At 28.8% G+C, this 20470-nt stretch overlaps 1 protein-coding gene across 1 annotated transcript; it reads right to left on the bottom strand.

Moving 5' to 3' along the window:
• Positions 1-1134: 1134 nt before the first annotated feature.
• On the bottom strand, positions 1135-10534 carry LOC124944760 (ABC transporter G family member 29-like). The gene is given in 16 exon segments (XM_047485097.1): positions 1135-1747; positions 1830-2256; positions 2323-2550; positions 2617-3583; positions 3646-3744; positions 3842-3995; positions 4070-4200; positions 4552-4712; positions 4783-5683; positions 6341-6431; positions 6580-6633; positions 6719-6795; positions 6966-7125; positions 7208-7292; positions 9463-9669; positions 10182-10534. Coding segments are annotated over 16 exon segments (4356 nt in total). The 5' UTR covers positions 10523-10534; the 3' UTR covers positions 1135-1474.
• Positions 10535-20470: the final 9936 nt, after the last annotated feature.

Consider the following 20470-nt stretch of genomic DNA (forward strand, 5'->3'; position numbering starts at 1 on the left):
CCCATTAATCAATAGATCAGACTCTATGTTACCACATCAGTGCTAACCGAAAATTTGGTCAGAAGTAAACATATATAATTTTTTGGGTATTTTTTAAACACATGATAAATTATCTATTTTCTAAAATACAATGTATTTAAGTGTCTTTATCCTTTTTTTTTTTATCTATTCTTCTAGTGTAACGGCAATAATAGGTGAATATCCCTAACCTACTTGAGAGGTATTGAGTTCGAGCTCGTCAGCGATAAATTTTGCACCTGGTTAAATGGTTAATTGTGTTTGCGAGTTATGTGTTTAACAACAATAAGAGGTGGATTTCCCCAGCCTCTTTGAGAGGTTCTAGGTTCGAGTCTGTTAGGCAGCAAGTTATGCGTCTAGTTAAGTGTGTTTGCAGGCTATGTGCTTAACACCCTTGTGCCTACATTTTTGGGTTATGTGTTTAACCCCTTGTAGCCACATTTTTATCTCATCTTCTAGTTTAGTGGCAACAAGAGGTGGATATCCCCAACCTCTTTGAGAGGTCCTGAGTTCGAGCCAGTTAGACGACAAATTCTACACCTAGTTAAATGCTTAAGTATGTTTGCGAGTTATGTTTAATATTTATCTCGAAACGTTTTGAGTTTAAACGGGAGCCATAACTGTGGAGTGTCGTATTAGTTCTCCTTGAGTTCAAAAAATGGGTAACTCTTAACTTCTTATTTTATTATTGGCTACCTCACTTATTTTAGTAATGACAAATATATTAACACAATTATTTTTAAAATTTTCTCAAAACTTTTCTTAAATTACACATTTTTGGTAGTCACCCAAATTAATTTGGACAAATTATAATAAGTAAATCTTGAAAAAAATACATAATTTCATTTACAAACGTGACAATGATACATTAAAAGTCTCACATAACTAAAATTTAGATAGTTTGAACATATACGACAAAATTCAAAGTTCGAGCACCCTCTATAAAAACGACCAAGTTCGATCCTAAAAACAATTGTGCTGCTACATAATTGTCTTTGTTATTATTGCTTATGTTTTGGTATTAAAACTAAAGATAAAATAGAAAGAACTTGTGTCTAATAGAGAACCACAAAATAATATTGGTTATAAGTGGACTATGATGGACCATGGGGACGCTTGATTGGAAATTAAAAGTGGTTGTGGGTTGGCATTCATTCATATTATGATTACATATGTCATGTCTATTCTCATAATACAAACCAATTATTCATTTCCACTACTTTGTATATTGTAATTAAATATAATGTCAAAGTTCAAAACAAGGGAGTTTCTATGTTTGATTCATTGAACATCATATAATACATGCTTCAATTGTTCTTTCAAAATGTCTAGATTTTCACTTATAAAATCGCGCAAATAAACGAGTCTAACTAATAAGATAATTATGACTATACCATCTTCGGATTTGTCAGTCTTGTCTATACTTAATAGAGAACTGAATCTGAAGTAAGAATTCCTACCTTGTTTGGAAGTTTAGAGTCTTGATGCAAAAGGCATACATGAATGCAAAAAACACAGTGAAACCAACCAATCCTCCTGCAATTCCTCCAATAAAATCAGGGTCATACCCGAAATGACTTTCGATATATGATTTGATCGAAGGGTCGGGTTTCACTCCTGGAACCGAAATAGTTGTCTCTACATCGCCATATTGAGATACAATCAATCCATAAACTGTCCATGCTACTGGACAAATCCAGTAGTACCATATCCACCACTTTGGAATCCTCTGAAAAACATAGCACATAACAGTCATTCAAGATTGAGATGTTAAAAACTTTTATATTTTTTTTGTCTCGGGTTAGACTTACAGGTTTTGGAATGAAGAATCCGGAGAAAAGATTGAAGAGGGCATAGAAAGCTGCTGCGGCTATGGCAGCTACTTGCTGGTTCGGTGTGATGGAAACCGTCAACATACCGTAGTAAGTGAAGTAGAGAAAAGAGAAGAAGGTTATGAAGAAGAACCAAAAGAATTTCCCAACCGCCCATTCGAATCCAATCATCGCGTAAACCATGACAGTAAAGTAAGCCGTTTGGACAAAAACATACGGTAATTCAGCAACCACCTGTGCGAAAGCATAAGGTAGTGCAGAGTACATTCCAGCAGCTCTTTCTCTATAGAAAACCGTTCTTTCTGTAGCTACCAACGGTTGTATTGATCCGCAATTATTAATCCCAACAAACATCACAGCAGAAAACATTCCTCCAATAATTTTCGTTAAATCCGTCGAGCTTTCCCTGCATGGAAACCTTTAAATGAAAATGCCCTGTTTTCGTTTTCCAAGTTGAAAAAGTGAAACTGACCTTTTCTTCCCAACTTGCCAGAAAATCGTTCCCAGCATAAGTCCGGTGACCAATGTGAAGAAGTATCTAACGAGATTATAATCTGGGCTTCTCCAGTAAGTCAGCCATTGTTTCCACAGGCAAAATTTGAATTGTCCCCATGTTGTCTGCGAGTATTGTGTCGAGAAGTAAAGGTCTTTTCCACCTGGTGGAGACACGCTCAGTTCCTTCACTAAAGCCTTGTTTCGCCTGATCATAGATATTAAGTGAGTAGAATTATAGAAGCTGCCATTTTTATAACAATGTTTAGCTTACTGGTATAAGGTTGACGAATTGTAGAGGTCTGCGAAGTTGATCCCGAGCCTCACTTCCGCCGCGATAGAGCTTACTTCCAACATCCATGTTGCAGGATTATACATTTCCTTGATTTTGGGAATTCCGGGGATACCCTCAAAATATTCTATGATCTTATGAGAGTTTCGACCCAAGGGGCCGGAATAAATAATTTGGCCTCCACTTTTCATCAAAAGAAGCTCGTCAAAGGCCTCAAAGATGTCTATACTTGGCTGATGAATAGTGCACACGACGGTTCTTCCTGTATCAACTGTATTCCTAACCGTCCTCATAACAATGGCAGCTGCTCTAGCGTCCAGTCCAGACGTGGGTTCATCCATGAAAATGATGGAAGGGTTAGCAACGAGCTCAACTGCTATCGTCAATCTCTTCCTCTGTTCGGTCGATAGCCCTGTAATCCCGGGGAGACCAACAATGGCGTCTTTGAGGTTGTCTAGTTCGACTAGTTCCATCACTTGGTCCACGAATATCATCTTCTCATTCTTGCTGACTTCTTTGGGGAGTCGGAGGAAAGCAGAGTAGATTAAGGATTCTCGAACTGTGACTTGGGGAGAATGAATATCGGTTTGTTCGCAGTATCCTGATATTCTGGCGAAGGTTTCTTGTTTCTTGGGGAAACCGGAGATTCTGATGTCACCTTCGATATAACCTCCGGTTTTCCTGCCGGATAGGACGTCCATGAGGGTGGTCTTTCCGGCACCACTCACTCCCATGAGTGCGGTTAGAACGCCAGGCCTAAACGCGCTCGTTATGTCACGGAGTAACTGAAGCCTGTCTTCGGTTACTCCCTGCCCTTTCATTTCAGGAGGCATGTCCACGTAATAATTCACATTGTCGAAAGACATGGCTAGTGGAGTGAACGGAAGCACCATTCCTTTCTTACCTTTGTTTCTATCGATTCCATTGGAATTTGATCGGGTTGTTTCTCCTGAAAGTTCACACTCACATTTAAGGTTCTTTCTCAAGACAAAATGAAAACTTGTTCAAGACTTTCTTAATCCTTACTAGAATTATTTTGAGGGAAAGATTCCTTTGTTTCTTCTTGACTAACTTTCTCTTTGGGTATTACTCCTCGTGCCTTCCCAAGAGCTGTTAATCCAAATAACTCATTATCTTATCATAAATTCAATCATAAAAAAAAACTCCAAACGGAAAACATTGAATGTAAGTTGAATCCAAGACTTACGGTTTAGGTATGCCAGTGCGAGGGTGAAGAAAATGTTAAAGAGAACTATGAACCCCAAAAGCGCTCCTACTCCAATACAATACCAATTTGGTTCAACAGGTACATCAAAGACATTTAAAACCGCAACACCAAGCTTTGTTACACCGTCCGATGCCTACAGCACATAATTAGATTCAGAGCCGCGTTAAAGATACTACATGAAAGCCGCATCATTAGAGCTAATCAAACAATGAAGAAAATATAACATACCAACTTATTCATCCACCTTGGAGCAAACATCTCATTAACAGCTAATGCATTAAACCCATAAGTCAATGGAGATGCCCAGTAACCCCATTGCCACCACTTTGGAATTTGATCTGAAATATGAGAAAATGTGTTAAAGTAATCAAATTTGAATAATATGCTCTAGCTCACTCGACTGATATGTTGGATTCAATCATTACTCTATGATTTGCAAGTACCCTATGTTGGAATTCAATCATGTTTCGAGACAAGCTCATGGTGTGTGTCTACTGAATTTCGCTTGACTTAACATAAAAGACTAAAATTGTTCTTGTGAATCATTATCATTATCATTATCACTTTCCTATTCCTCTATAATACATAGGATGAGATGCAGAATCAATAGTTACTTAATCTCCTCCATTCTTTAACTAAATGTAAGAGAATTGATTGAAAGAAACTGTAAATTCTACTTGTGCACTGACCGTATGGAAGGATGAAACCACCGAGCTGGAATATGAGGAGAAGAACAAGAGTTCCACCCGTGTTGGCAATAACAATAGTCCTGAAAACTCCAGAAATGAGCCTGAAGATCCCCGAAGAAGCTTGTTGAATCAAGAATATTATCAGCAGTTGCTTAAAGAACCTGCAGATCAAAGCAAAAGAAAGAATTAAGCAATATACAGACTGAATATTATTGATTGATGACTTAATACCTGTCAACTTCAGGAGCAAAACCGATAGTGTAATAAGTCATGACAAGCCAAACGATGGATTCAAACATTGCAATTGGCATCCGAAGCAAGAAGTTAGGAAGCGTACACGCCCAAGCAGGATGAAACAAGAGATCTCTATGCTTGTAGAAAACAGGGAGTCTTTGTATAGTGAGTGGCAATTCAGCATATCCATTGAACATGTTAACGATCATACTGAACAAGAGAGCACCTATATAAGTTATCCCATCGTTTTCATTCCTCGTATCCAATTCCGTCCTAAGGAAAACCGTCGACGCGATGATCGAAACAATGATGATCTGAACAGTTTTGAAAACGTACATGAACGAATTCCTCTTGATGAGCAGCCATTCTTTATCGAAACACGCCTTGAGAAGTTCCAATTTAGGAACCGAGTACCTGTTGAAGACGAGAGCGGCATTGTGGTTTCTACTCTTGTCGAATGGAATCGAGAGCTCATTCTGGAGGCGTAAACCTAAATGGAAGGTTTTAAATCTCTGAACGAACTCACTGACGGTTACGTATCTATAAGGCGTCTCTTTATCGGTCCAATACTGCTCTTGATCCTTCTTGGAGGTAACTTCCTGTAGGAAATCGGCTGCGCCCTTCCTCTCCGGGCAGTTGAAACCACAGGTTTCGAAGAATTGGAGAACGTGTTCTCGAGGGCCCTGGTAGACGATTTGGCCTTCGGATAAGAGGATGATATCGTCGAAGAGATTGAAAGCCTCCGGCGCCGGCTGGAGGAGGGAGATGAAAATGGTGGCGTCTGTGAGATGGACGATTTGTTGTAAACATTTGATTATTTGAAAAGTGGTTGAACTGTCTAAACCGGTTGATATCTCATCCATGAAAAGTGTCTTTGTTGGACCCACTATCATTTCACCTATAATTTAAAAAACAAATAAAAATAGACAATAAAAAAACAATTTAAGAGTTTAAGGTTGGCTTCATCTACTTTCTATTCGGTTTAAATTTGAGCTCGAATTGAGTGAATTTATATTTACACATTTAAATTATTTTATTTATTATTTAAATAAATGAATTTATATAATTAATTTTGTAATTATAATTTTTTAATGTCATTTATTTAGAATTGTTTTTTAAATTAATTTTTTATTTAATTATACATATAATAATAATATATAACTAATATTTGTTAAAGTAAGTCTTACGATATAAATATAAATTATCGATTTTATGGATTTATAAATTCTCGATTTTAACTTAACCTTAAATACATTTATAAATTATTTATCAGTTTATAGATGTTTCAAAATGCTAATTTATTTATTTTTAATTAGTATAGAAGTTTGTGAGTAAAAATCAAACTTAATAATATCTTAGTTAATACTTAATTGTACAAACATTATATCCAAATAACCTCTTTTTTTTTTTTTTTTTTTGTCATTTTCCCTATAGACATGATACTAATATCCTCTTTATATGAATGGTTATACATAAAATTTGATCAATTTATTGTCAATTGGTGGAGAAGTATTTAATAAAATTTTAAAAAAAAATTAGAACTCAAAATTTATACCTGTAGTAACTCGTTTCTTCTGACCTCCAGACACGCCACGATTCATTTCATCACCAACTATTGTATCCCGACATATGTCGAGCCCTAGTATCTATTGACATTGGAAAATCAAATTAACCACAATATCATACATGAACCAATTTAGTATAAGATGATCCCCATTCCACCCACAAAGTAAAACCATTTTATTAATCTTTTATTGTATTAAAATTTAAGATAAAATTTGAGTGAAGTTTTACCTTTAATGTGTAGTCAGTAATGAGACTACTTTTAACCCCTTTCATAGCCGTTGCCTATGGTAAAAAATTTAAAAATTAAATGTGTGTATATTGTAACAAATCTAAAAAAATAACTAATAAAAATCCAAACTTTTTTTACCTTCATGAATAGGTCAACTTCAGCCTCTGGAATTATTCCAGCTTTCTTTTCTCTCCTCATGAGCTCGACTAACATCTCTGTGGATTGTTTTACTCTCAAAAAAGTTATTACGAATAGAGTAATATTTTTTTTTTGAAATTTTATAAAGTTAAAATAATTCTCGTATTTTTTACATAATCATTTGAATTACTTAATGACTAACTAAAATAATATATTAGGTTAATGTATCAAAATTGAGAATATTTACCTTCTCTTATTCCAACTCCTTGACATCTAGCCGAGAAATCTAGGGTTTCTTTTACGGTCATTTCTCCGACGTGAACATCATTTTGGCTGATATAGATCGAGGTCTTTTGTGCCACAAATTCGTTTAGTTTGTGTCCGTTATATGTAATTTTTCCCTTCGCCTATATTACAAACATTAACAAACAAAAAAAATGAATAGTTAGTGTAAAAACATATTTGTTGGGTCTTAGATTGGTGACCGACCTTCAAGCTGGGGTCCAATTTTCCGGCCAAGGCCAATAAAAGGGTTGTCTTGCCGGAGGATGGCGGGCCCAATAGAAGTGTCATCCTACAAGTACATTTTATTTATATCATATTATATAAAATTTTAGGTAAAAAATTGATGAAAAACATAAAAAAAAAAAATTATGATTACAATTTTTTACCAGATATTTTTACTTTTTACCACTTTAATAAAAAAGTACTTCAAATTATTCGGATTAAAATGGCCCTGTTATTGATGTGATTTCTCCAAGAATTATATACATGTTGGGTTTGCAACATATGTTATATTCTATCTAATTTATAACTAATACTATTGTGTACACAACTATTGTTTTTACTTTTTAATATTATTATTGATTCAATTCATATTTAAAACATTTTATATTGAGTAACGTAATGACTATGGATAGGGTGGTAAACGAGTCGAGCCAATTCAAATAGTTCTAGGCTCGAGCTCGGTTCGTTTAATATATATTCGGGCTCTAGCTATGCTATAGCTCGGTTTCGAGTTTTTATATTAGAGCTCGAGATCGACTCGTATATATTTAGTTAGGCTCGAGCTCAACTCGTTTAGAGCTTGTTTAATTTACCACATAGTAGAATGATTTATGTTAAGTGGGGAGCTCTATCATTTTTTTGGTTATTAAATATTAATTTATTAATAAATATTGAACAAGGTTTTAAACGAGCTCTTAATAAACATGTTTTCGAGCCCATAATCGAGACTTATAAATGAATATTTTTACGAACCTCTAAACGAATATGTTCGTGAGTCCATTAACGAGATTCTAAAGAATTTTACCAAGAGCGCTAGAATGCTCTCGGAGGTGACTCTCGGTAATTTTAACTTTTCCACTAGTGGTGATAACACGTAATTGGACTTGAAAATTGAATTTTCACTCTCATATTAGATTTAAGTTCAGTCAAGTATTAACACATTATTTTCGACATCATTAATGACTCAAAATTTTTACTCTTTGTCATTATTTTATATTATATATAATTATTACTATTATATTTTACATAAAATAATTAAATAATTATTATATATTTAGTTAACCTTCGTATTTATTTAATTAATTTATTTAAACAATGTTGATTGATGATAATTTTAAATAAATTATTTTTTATTTATTTATAAATAATTTTGATAATTTTGATTTTTTTTTAAAAAAAGTTTACCTGTATTAAGAATTTATTTGTATTTAAGAAGAAGAAGCTAATAAATAAACGTGAGATTTAATTGAGTTGGTCAAAAGAAAACAGTTCATGTACGGAATTGAAAATTTAAGAATCCAAATATCAGGACCATAAAATCTAATTATTTTGTCTGCTAAAAGAAAATGCAATATATATTGTGGTACATATTTGTTAATAATTGTCAAAGAAAAATTAATTGGTGTATGACTTTTCCTTTTATAAGAAAGAAAATAATTTTTAGTAGAAAAGTATTCAATTTGAGACTTTTGTAAGTGATATGGTGTTATAAAATTGTTGAGATCTTCTTTTACATAAAAAAAAATATATATATGCATGTCACAACTTATTTTATAGACAGACAAAATAAATGATTTTATCTATATAAAAATATCTTTTAAACTAAACTTATTTAAAATATAAATAGTCTAATAAAATAAATGTTTGTTTGTATTTCAATATACAAAATAATAAAAATAAAATAAAATATAAGTATAGATATTGGTTATCTTATTATAAATATCACTTAATTTTTTAAAATAATGAGAATTATAATTATAAAATGATATATAATAATGAAAAGGTAATTGAAAGGATAGTAATAAAAAATAACATTATAAATTAAGTTTACAGAAATCAAGTTTGTATAGATATGTGTTGATCTTCATACTTAGTAACAATCAAATATTTTTATACTAAACATAAAATTATAAAATATTTAATCTATACTATTTTTATATTTTAAATAAAAAAAATAATGACTTATATAGTTTATATCTCATCCCATTTATACACATACAAATTACTACATATCACTTATAATATACTAATTGCATCCTAAATTGAATTCAAATTAAAGTAATTTTGTAATGTCACTCTAAATATTTATTTGATCTGAGTTATATATTTTTTTTATACTATAAAATCATTATAACCATTAAATCATGCATGATGCTTTCAGTAAACGTGTTTTTAGTAAAAATCGAATAAACTTTTTTTTAACAAAACTCTTTAAGAATGCAATGATATTCTTATACCTTGAGGGTTTAATGATGCCAGAGACATCCTTTAAGATTGTGAGTTTTGTCTTCTTGGCTCCCATTCCAATGGTGTCAAGAGCCGACTCAAAGATGTTCATGGTGACATTGGCCAATGTTGGTAGAGCTCTATTGCCAACATAACACTCTGCTTCAATCTTAAGATTCTCGAATCGAACTTCGGCTGTCGGAAGATTAATCCCAACCCTATCGAATTAAACCAAATAGATACATGTTATCGATTTTTTTTCATAGAATTAAAGAAAAGCCTAGTTGAAGCTAATGTGATATTTGATATCTTAGACACTTATTTTTATTATTAAAACTATCTTAGTGAGTTTGGAACATTTCATTATTTTAATTAAAAATAATTTTTTTTTTTTGATTTTTAAATTTTTGTACGAAACATTCTTTTGTGACTATGTTTTCTTAAGAGAGGATGGAATCTAATAAAATAAGTTATTTATCCATTACATGATTTGCTTGGAAAACAATAATTTTTTTAATATAATGTTTTAAATAATTAGTTAAATTATTCTCAAGTTAATTAATCAAGTCCAATTCACCATGTGATGTGTATTGTGAATATGTTGCTTCAAAAATGTCAACACAAATGATAATATTCCATTTAATTTATTTTTTTAAGAAATACTCATATAAATACATAAATAAAAGTGTGGCTAGATAATATAATTAAAACTAATATAGAAAAAACATACTTTTGAATTCTGGTTCGAAACTTGTTCAAGTACTTCTCGTTATCTTCCTCAGCAACTCTAAAGAGTCTATCGATAAAATCTTGTTTAACATTCACGTCTAGCTTCCTCACATCAATTTGTTCATGCACAACCTTGCTTGAATCATTGTTTTCGATAGATTTAAGAATGCCTGTCCTCATTCTTGCATAGGTTGGAAGTTTTTCGAGGGCTGCCCATCTAAGAGCCTCCTCGTCCTCTTCGGCTGTCCGGCTGCTTCGCCTGCTCGACCCTATCACTTCCTCCACGTTCCAGCTCGCCATGCGACTGCTTATCGAACGTCCTTCGGACTGGAGTAATTCCATGACCCCCTATGTTCTTTCTTAAGAGAGAAAGGAAGTGTGTATGAGAAAGCTAGCTAAGCTATTGCATAAGTATTTCATGAATATTACATATATATATATATATATATATATATATATATATATATATATATATATATATTCATGGAATCGATTATATTTTGTTGACTAATGTTCTCAATGAATTGAATAAAAGTATAGAAATATGAACTTGGTTGATCAAATAATTAATTCAATGATGGTTGGTGAAATTGAATTTAGAGGTCTAATTTTTATAGACATATCATTAATGAGTATGTCAATTATTTATAGGTTAGTATGATTCAAGATTTTATATCAAATTTATTTCAGAAGTCCAACTATACAAATTAGTTAACAATGTGAATGATCGCAATAAGACACTATTTTTTTTATTTATTTATCGAAACCATGCATTTAATTTTTTAAATGAAAAACCCATGCATATATTATGTCTATAAGATGTAGTGTAATTATCATTATTGTATAACAATTTTAATTAAAAAAATACTATAAATTATTATTTTATTAAATATATAATTTATTATAACAATATTAATATTATATACAAATATATATAATTAATTTAAATAATAATAAAAATCACGAGTTTAATTTCCAAACTCCGAAAGTATATAGTGTGAATTAATTCAATTAAAAAAGTATAAAATAATAAAATTATTCCAACTAACCACTTAAATTTTTCTCACATGATTATTTAGAAACCCCATTTTAGATGCTATCAAAAGTCATTATCTACCCTCTCGCATGTCTTAGTTTTCTTTCATTTGAAAAATCTATATCCTTTGTTTAGCACAAAAAAAAAGAAAAAAAAACTCTATTTTTTTTTTATAAAAAATAATAATCTTAACAAAAAAAAAAAATTTAAAAAAAGTATATTCTATTGTTATTTTTGAAAACATCAAAATTTATTTACACCGATAATCTATAAAACCCTTAAAAATTCTATATTTTTCCAACAACCATTCTTGGTCAAATTTTGAAAAGATGAAAACAACCATTGCCAAATTTATAACTCCAATATCCATCAAATTAAGAACTTGTTCAAATTGAGTTCATTGTGCTTCAAAAACTTCTCATAGAGAACTAAATAGCTTAATTACTAATGACAAACAAGGTTTTTGTCGGATTTAAACTTTTAAAAAAATCATGCACGTTGTTTAAAAATTAATGATCGATAATGATTTTGGAGATGATTTTTTTTTATAAAAATAACTTAAATTGTATTAATATACAATAATTTAAAATATAAACAATTTAAATATTTTAATTAATAAATTAAGTGATTGGATGGATAAATGAAAGATAAATGATATAATGTTTTATAAATTATTGAATTATTTAAATAATCTAAACCGAATTAGTTCCAAAAATGAGTTTAATATTCTTTTCTCCCGGAGTGTGAGAATGTTTATGATGTAATTGTTGCATAATATTTCATTCAAAAGATTCATTAACAAAGCAAATTAAATTGTGTTTTCACTTAAGCTAAATTAATTTCTAACCTTAAACATTAAACCCTAAATTAATAGGAACATAATTTATATTTGTGATCCGTATTTATTTAATTTGGTGGTGTCTAGTACTAAAACTAAACCGGACGGTTTTTATCCAGGCCATAGAACCACCCATTCTCCTTGCAGTTGGGTTGCCTGTAACAGGATCGAAGAGCAAAACAATAAAATATATATTTTATTTTAAATATGACTAATTTGTCTATTCCAGGATCTATTTTTTCTGCTCCAAAAATTATATTATAATATTAATACATAAAATATATTATAATATTAGATATCAAAAAATAATTTGAGTTTAAAATATTGTATTTATTTATTTATTTAAAGAAAGAATTGAAATTATTTAATTAAAATTTTAAATATGAATTAGGTATAATTTATTACTTAAAATAATTAAATAAATACTTTAAAATACCTAAAAATAAAAATAATGAACAATTTTTGGTGAAGAAAAACGGAAGAAAGGGGTTAAAATTCGGTTTCAAATAACCATTTTTATTATAAATAAAACTGATAATCGGGTGCAACCGAAATTATTTTTAATTGATGCAGCCAGATTCTCATCCATCGGATCAACGTTGGATTTTCATGCAACGCTCAGGAACGCGCCACACAGCCCACTGTAACAAAGCCAACACGTGTCCGCTCCATTGGATAACCTAACGGGATGGACTAACCCCGTTAGCCCAGATCGCCCAAACGCTGACGGACAGGGACGAAACACCTAACGGCGCCACAAAACGACGTTGTTTCAACTTGTCTTCTTCGCCGATGTAAGACGCCCACCGGAATTGCGACGATTTTTCTAGAAGGCTTATCTTCGCCTACATCCATCCTTATCCCTCCATTTTTGTTCCACGTGCTCACCTTATCCCCGCCAGCAATACCCCTAAACCTAGAAATCTTATCCTATTCCCTAGCTAGGCTGCCACAGATTGAGATAAGATTAAGGATAAGAACGGAGATGGCCAAATTGGACTTGAATTGAGCTTCCTCGACTGACCTAAGACTAGTATAAATAGTCTCTAAGGGTTTCTTAATCAGACCATCAAACAATTCACTCATATTATAATAGAAATCAATGTTTTAAATTCCGGCCAAAAATTGCTTTTGTGAAAACTATCTTCGGTGATCCCAACTTTGATCCAGGCTTCTGGAAAGCTTCCAATAGCTCCTAGGAATGTTCTCCAAATGTTGGTATGAATCCAGAACCTCTTCATTCAATTGGTGATTGAAGATTTGAATTTTTTTAAAATTTTCAAATTTGATCGGTTTGTTCTATTCTAGGGCTTAATTATGTAATTTATTTGTTTAGAATCATTCCCTATATCATGTATGAACTTTCTATTGAAAGATATTTGATCAAATCAATCTAAATGAAAATTTTCGAAATTTTGAATTGAAAATCTGGATTTTTGAAAATTCATTTTTGTTAAGTTTAATTTTGATTTTTTTTATTCAAATAACTGCTAAACATGTTTGTAAACATGTTGGGATGATTTATCGATCACTATAACATTATTTTGATCATGTTTGATGAAACCGTGTTTTTGAAATTTTGAGTTTGAATTTCAGCTTAAAAAATTGTTGTAATTATGTAATGATGTTCTTGTTTTGGTTGTGTTCAACTATATTCATCATTTTAAACTTAATGAAACAAAAATCAGGCCTTGAAATGGCTTAATTTAAAAGATCCAAAAATTTGACCTAAATTTGTTTTTTTAGAAATTGATCTTTGTAAGATTTAATGATCGTGATTTAGGTTAAGGCTTTTGTTCTCCATAATCATATGAATCATATGCAACTTATAGATCATGATTTCATGATCTGTATCAAAAGTTACTAGACATTCAATTTCTTCATACCAAAAGAAGAACAATCGGTCATAGGACCGAGTCTTGTAGTACCGGGACCAAGAAACAGGACCGAGAATCTCCGATTCAGATTGAGAGCAAGGACTGGTGTTTTTGAGTCAAGACCGAGACCGATGACCGATGTTCTTGAGTTAGGACCGAGACTCAAAACCGGTGTTCTTGAGCAATGATCGAGGAATCTGACCAAAGTTTCTAACCTCAGACCAAGAGGTCTGACCTGGGGTCGAGCCTCCCAAGTCTAGGACCGAGCCTCCCAGACCGAGGATCGAGCATCCTGAGTTTAGGACCGAGCCTCCTAAACCCTAGGACTGAGCCCTCTAGTCCCTCGACCGAGCCTCCCGAACCCAAGACCGAGCATTCTGGTCCCTTGACCCATACTCCCGAGCCCTAGTCCAGACCACTCCGGTCTTGACCGAGCCCGTTAGAGCCCAGATCACCTAAACTGAACCTATACCCTAGGACTCCGGTCCTAAGGCATGTTTGGTTCCACTTTTCAAAATCCAAAATTATTTTTGTAATTTTAGAATCTGAATCAATTTTTAAATAATCTCAAAAGGTCAGAAACGATATTTAAATATTTTCGGGATATTTCCTAAACCAATATTTTGGTTAAGGTCCTGTTTGAAATTTATTTTTAAATTTTAACACTTTTCTAATATTTTTTAGAATTTTACTCAATATTATATCAACGCAATCACATGTACGCCATCCTAAATAATTTTGTATAATTATTTACGCAATCTAAATTTATCATTGTTTAGGACCCGGACTACTAATTAAAGAAAATAAATGTTATAAATAAATCTTAAATAGTCAGACTTTGTTTATTTTAAAATTTTAAAACCGTCACTTTACGGGCGCGAAGGACATAGCGCGAAATCATTTCCCGAGCGTAACAAAAAATACAAACCCTTACAGAAATTCTGATATAAATACGTTTATACACGTATCATTTTATTAATTTTCCTAAAATCAGTTGGCGACTCTAATTTCAAATAAATAATCTTTTAAATTAGTTATATTTGATTAATTTAAACCGGGTTTTGGCTAAATTTTTATTTAACCCCCATATTATTAAAATTTGAAAAAATAATTATTTTTACATAATTAATTTTAAAGTTCCTAAGTATTATTTTAAAAATCTTTTAAAATAATGATTTAAAAAAGAAGCCTGACACGCAAACTAAGGTTGAAATACATCGAATCTCGAGGCACCCCGTGATATTTCCTATATTGCAACATGTCCACAACACGTGCTAAGTTACAGAGGGAGCGATTCCTAAGAGTTTAGGATCGAGTATATTTTAAAAAATATAAATCAGATACTTTTAAAAAAAATGCAAAGAAGTATAGATGTATTGGAAAATAATTGGTAGGTTTAAATTTTAAACTATTCAATACAACATTTCAAAGTTTTATTTTTATTTATATGATGTAGATGTATAAATGTATTGGAAAATATACGATGTAGTTTATAATTTATTATATTGATATTTTTATATAAATTATAAATATATATATTATATATATATATATTTTTTAAATTTATATTTAGTATAATTATTTTAATTTTTTAGGATTAATTTTTTGTATAGATATTTCTAATCTAATGACTTACCGAAGTCATAACATTCTCTTAGTTATAACGTTTTAGTGGGATTGAACACAAAATATATATTTGACAAGGATGATGATTTGAAACCGCCCCGTGGTAATTGAACCGAATTTTCCCGTTTGAGACAGTTTTCTTCCAAAACCGAACGAGGATGGGGCATGGATGATATTTGTGTCCCCTGCCCCGATCTCACCCCGAACATTTTAAACACAATTAAATATATAAAATAACCAATATATTTATTTATTATATTTTATAAGAGTTGTAATTTATTTATTTATAATAATATAAATTATTAATATATTACAATATATATTATATTAAAAAATTCGTTTATATAATTTTATTGTATAATTTTTAAATAAAAAATATTTTATAAACGGTGTCCCTCGGAGATTCCTTAAACCGAAGGGATGATAAATGCATTCCTCACCCCGAAATGCTCAATTCACATCCTTATATTTGACACAAATTGGGATGATAAAAAATTAAGACATCATTGTCAAGGAATATTGTAGATTCAAACAAAACTTGTAAATTGAGTTCTTGTTAGCATGTGTATAGAATAACACTTATAATTTTCAAATAATATATAGCTCCAAAATATGTGATTAAACTTTTGCCTCGTTTCATAATAAATATATGGTTCTACCTCTTTGACCGAAACCTTTTTTTTCTTCAAAGAATCAATTACCTTGACAATATTAGTAGCAATACACTCTATTTTATCAACCATACAAAATTAGGTTAGATATAATAGACTTAATTAATTATAATAAATATTTTTTTTTATTATTTATCAAAGATTTATATATTTTAATTTTATAAAAATATTAATAATTTTGTATTAATTAACCAGCTAAGATAATTTAAGTGACAAGAGTGGTTCCTAAAAAACTTAATGTTATGAGTTCAATTTTCACTTAAAACTCTTTCGTGAAAATCATGAATGTAGAGGTGAAACTAACTCTTGAAAGAAAAAAACATAATTTGTAATGTATGAGCATGTAGAATAGCCCTTTTGCATAATATTTTTTCAAATATTATTTTGAAAAGTTAAACATTTTCTAAGTAGATTTTAATGTTGAAATTTGGTTAGTTTTAAAGTATTTTTATTAGAAATAATAAATTTCAACATGTTAGTTATCCATATAAATCGAGATTGAAGAAAGCATAAGTCTTTGTACAATTATGAGCCTAGAAAAAGGCAACAAATGTTGGGACAATTCCTTGTCTACCCCCATGTTTCAAACAAAATTTTCCATTATATCCACCTAGGCCTTGGGCTACCTTTCATTCCCTTTCTCAAAATATTTACATTAAGTATATAAATCATTAATTAATTCATTAATTATACATCTCCCCCTCTAATTTAATTAATTATTTTATTTTATTTTATAAATATAAAATATATAATTTAAATTAATAATTTAAATATTATATAATAAATAAAATATATTATATGAATATTAAAATAAAATATATTACATAAATATTAAAATATCACATATATTCTATTTTTAATTTAAATTTATAAATATAATATATATAATCAATCATACTAAATTAAATAATTTAAATAAATATTATAAACTAAAATAAATATTATATATTAAAATAAAATACATTACAATAAAATATATTATATGATTAAATTAAATAAATATTAATTATTACTCATTATAATTAATATTATTACTAATATTAATTAATATTTATAAAATTGAGTAATCAAATTAATTTATTATACATTAAACTAGATGTGTGAAAATAAAATAATATTTTTCATCAGTAACCTAATTTATTTAATCAATTATAGTGTAAGATCTGATTTTAAGAATGTGGTTACATCATAATTTTAAATTAGAGATGGAATGGAGATACTTTAATTTATAAAAATTATAATAAATTCAAATAATTTTTAATATTAAAAATATATAACAATAAAAATAATCTGAAAATAACAGAAAATAAATAATTATGGTTCATTATACCTTATTTTTAAAATAATAATAAATTCAAATTTTTTAAATAAGAAATTATATAGTTAAATTACTTTATATAATATATTTTATTATAATATTTATATAATGTATTTTATTTTAGTGTATACTATTTTATTTAAATATATAATATTTATTTAAATTATTTAATTTAGTATGTTTAACTTAATTATATTTATAAAATTAGGTAAAAATAAAATATATGTATTATTTAATATTTATGTAATATATTTATTTTAATATTTATATAATATATTTAATATTTATAAAATTAAATAATTAATGAGTTTAGAAAATTAAAAATATAATTAATGAACGATTTAGAGAGAGAAAGTGAATGGCGTAGAATATTGTGGTACAGAACATTTGTTTGAGAACGAGGAGAGAAAGAATTGCTCCACAAATGTTGGGAAGTAGCTAGATCTACCAATTGTGTTTGGTAAGAGCAAAAATTTGCAATGGAAGTTGCCATTTTTCCTTTTTGTCTTCAGTCAATGTTATTAAGTATTTTCTATTAGACTTATTTTATGATGACTATTTATTTTATTACTATACATTAGGGAAATGTTATAACATAAATTACCAATTAAATATAAGACTTAACATATGATACTCAAATGTAAAATTAATTTGTTTTCAATAAAACACATAGCTTCCTTCAATATTGGCATTAATGTTTCTAACAGATGATTTACCATAAACATATAAGATCATTTTCATCGAAAGCATAGTTCATAAACTCGGTTATAAAAGGTTTACTTGAGAACCACTGCAGCGTTTCTGAGAGCCAGATAACGCTGAACATACTCATTAGGAAGCGATCTTATCTGCTTGAACACCTCTGTGTTCGCATATCTAAGGTTTGTCCTCGGACCATAATACGAAGCCTGCATTTTATATAACATGGAATAAATGTAGCACTAAAATCACGTGAATCAAACGATATACATGTCATCATACCTTGTAACCAGTGATATCACAGATTCTCTTGGCCGAGTGCATAGATGGTGTCGCTATATTCACATCTGCCTAAGAATAAAAAAGGGAAACCCTAGAATCAGGCAAGAGGAAGGATTAAAAGAGCATATGTACTCACAATTAGGTTCATCGGGATGCTGATTTCGGATACTGTCATCTCGGATGATCTGCTTGAGATTTTTCCAGTGTCTATTCCTCGCTTGACCTTTCGAATATTTCTCACTCATCTGAATTTTCTTAAAGCTGACATTCATTTATGTTATTGAATCTCTAACTTTATTGTGTATATTAAGAGAGAATACAATTAACTTGATATTGTTTGGTTATGGGTGAATCTCTATTTCAGGTCAGCATATTTGATATTTTTTTATTCAGTTTTTATGAATTTAGATTAAGTTTTATATACTAAGGTTTTTTTAATTGTTTAACTCTCTGATATTGATGGCATCCCTTTCTAAATTTCTTGGCCTTGTAGTATCATGTGACATACCAACTAAAATTTATCATTTTGAGATTTTAAAATTAATTTTTATTGTCTTACCATGTCTTGTATTATGTTAAAAATAATGATACTTTTATATATAAAAATATGTTATTTTATTCTTACAATAAAATACTTAACCAAATTAATTATAATAGTTCAAATCTTAAGAGTCTAATTAAACAAAAAATTACTGAATTTTATTAGAAATGTTCTAAATTGAAGTATATTATAATTATATAAAGATTTTGTTAATATTCTAAATTAAAAAAAAATGAAAATGATAAATTTGAAGGTACGTAAAATATTCTTATATATTTTTACTTGTTTCATTTTTTTATAAATATTTATGATTCAGATAATTTTATAAAATTTATTTTTTATTTATGTTTTATTTTTATTTATTTTATAATTACTTTATATAATAGCTCATTTATATAATATTAGATCAAATATATTTTTTTTAAAATTAAAAAATTATATAAAATAATAATTAAAATATATATATATATATATATTAAAATATAAATAATCAAATTTATAAAAATAATAATTTAAAATATATATCAAAAATATAAATAATCAAACTTATATAAAATAATTATTTAAATATATATATCAAAATATAAATAATCAAATTTATAAAAATAATAATTTAAATATATATATATATATATATATATATATATATTAATAAATTTAAATATAAATAAATAAAATAAAATAAAAAAATTAGAAAAACTGAATTTTGAGGTTTAAAATAAGTTAGTCTGGAATGAATATAAGTTAGTTGGCAAATTATACGAAAAAGAAGATTAGTTTCTTAACTTAGTTTATTGTAAAAAAAAGAAGATTAATTTGATAATTGGTTCATATAACTGCCATTCTCCTTATCCCCAAATTGTATTATAATATTAATATAAAACTATATTATAATATTAGATATTTTTTAATTGTAATAATTTATTTTCTTTATTTATTTATAGTTCTCACCCCACATCTTATCCTTTCCTTAATTATCATCACTTCTTTATAACCCTTAATTTTCTATACATGTCTAAACCATGCCGTTATATTATTTTAGTTTTTTTAACTTGCTAATTACCTGTTAAAATAAAAATAATTCACTCTTATGTATTTTTTCCCTTAATTCTAGAATCTAATTAAATAATTTTATTTAATATTTTAATTTGTTTCACTTTATTTAGAATTTAAAATTTTATTTATGAATAGAATTATAGAAAATGTCTAATACCTTAAATCTTAATATCTTAAATTTAATTATATAACTTCATAGATTATGATATAATTTTATATTTAAATTACGAAAAATAATAGAAATGATAAATATGGACTAAAGTTTCAACAATATAAATTAATTACTTGTAAAAAAAGTGCAAAGAAATATAGATGCATTAAAATATTATTGGTAGGTTAAAAATTT

Source organism: Impatiens glandulifera, chromosome 7, assembly GCF_907164915.1.
Source record: "Impatiens glandulifera chromosome 7, dImpGla2.1, whole genome shotgun sequence".
NCBI lineage: Eukaryota > Viridiplantae > Streptophyta > Magnoliopsida > Ericales > Balsaminaceae > Impatiens > Impatiens glandulifera.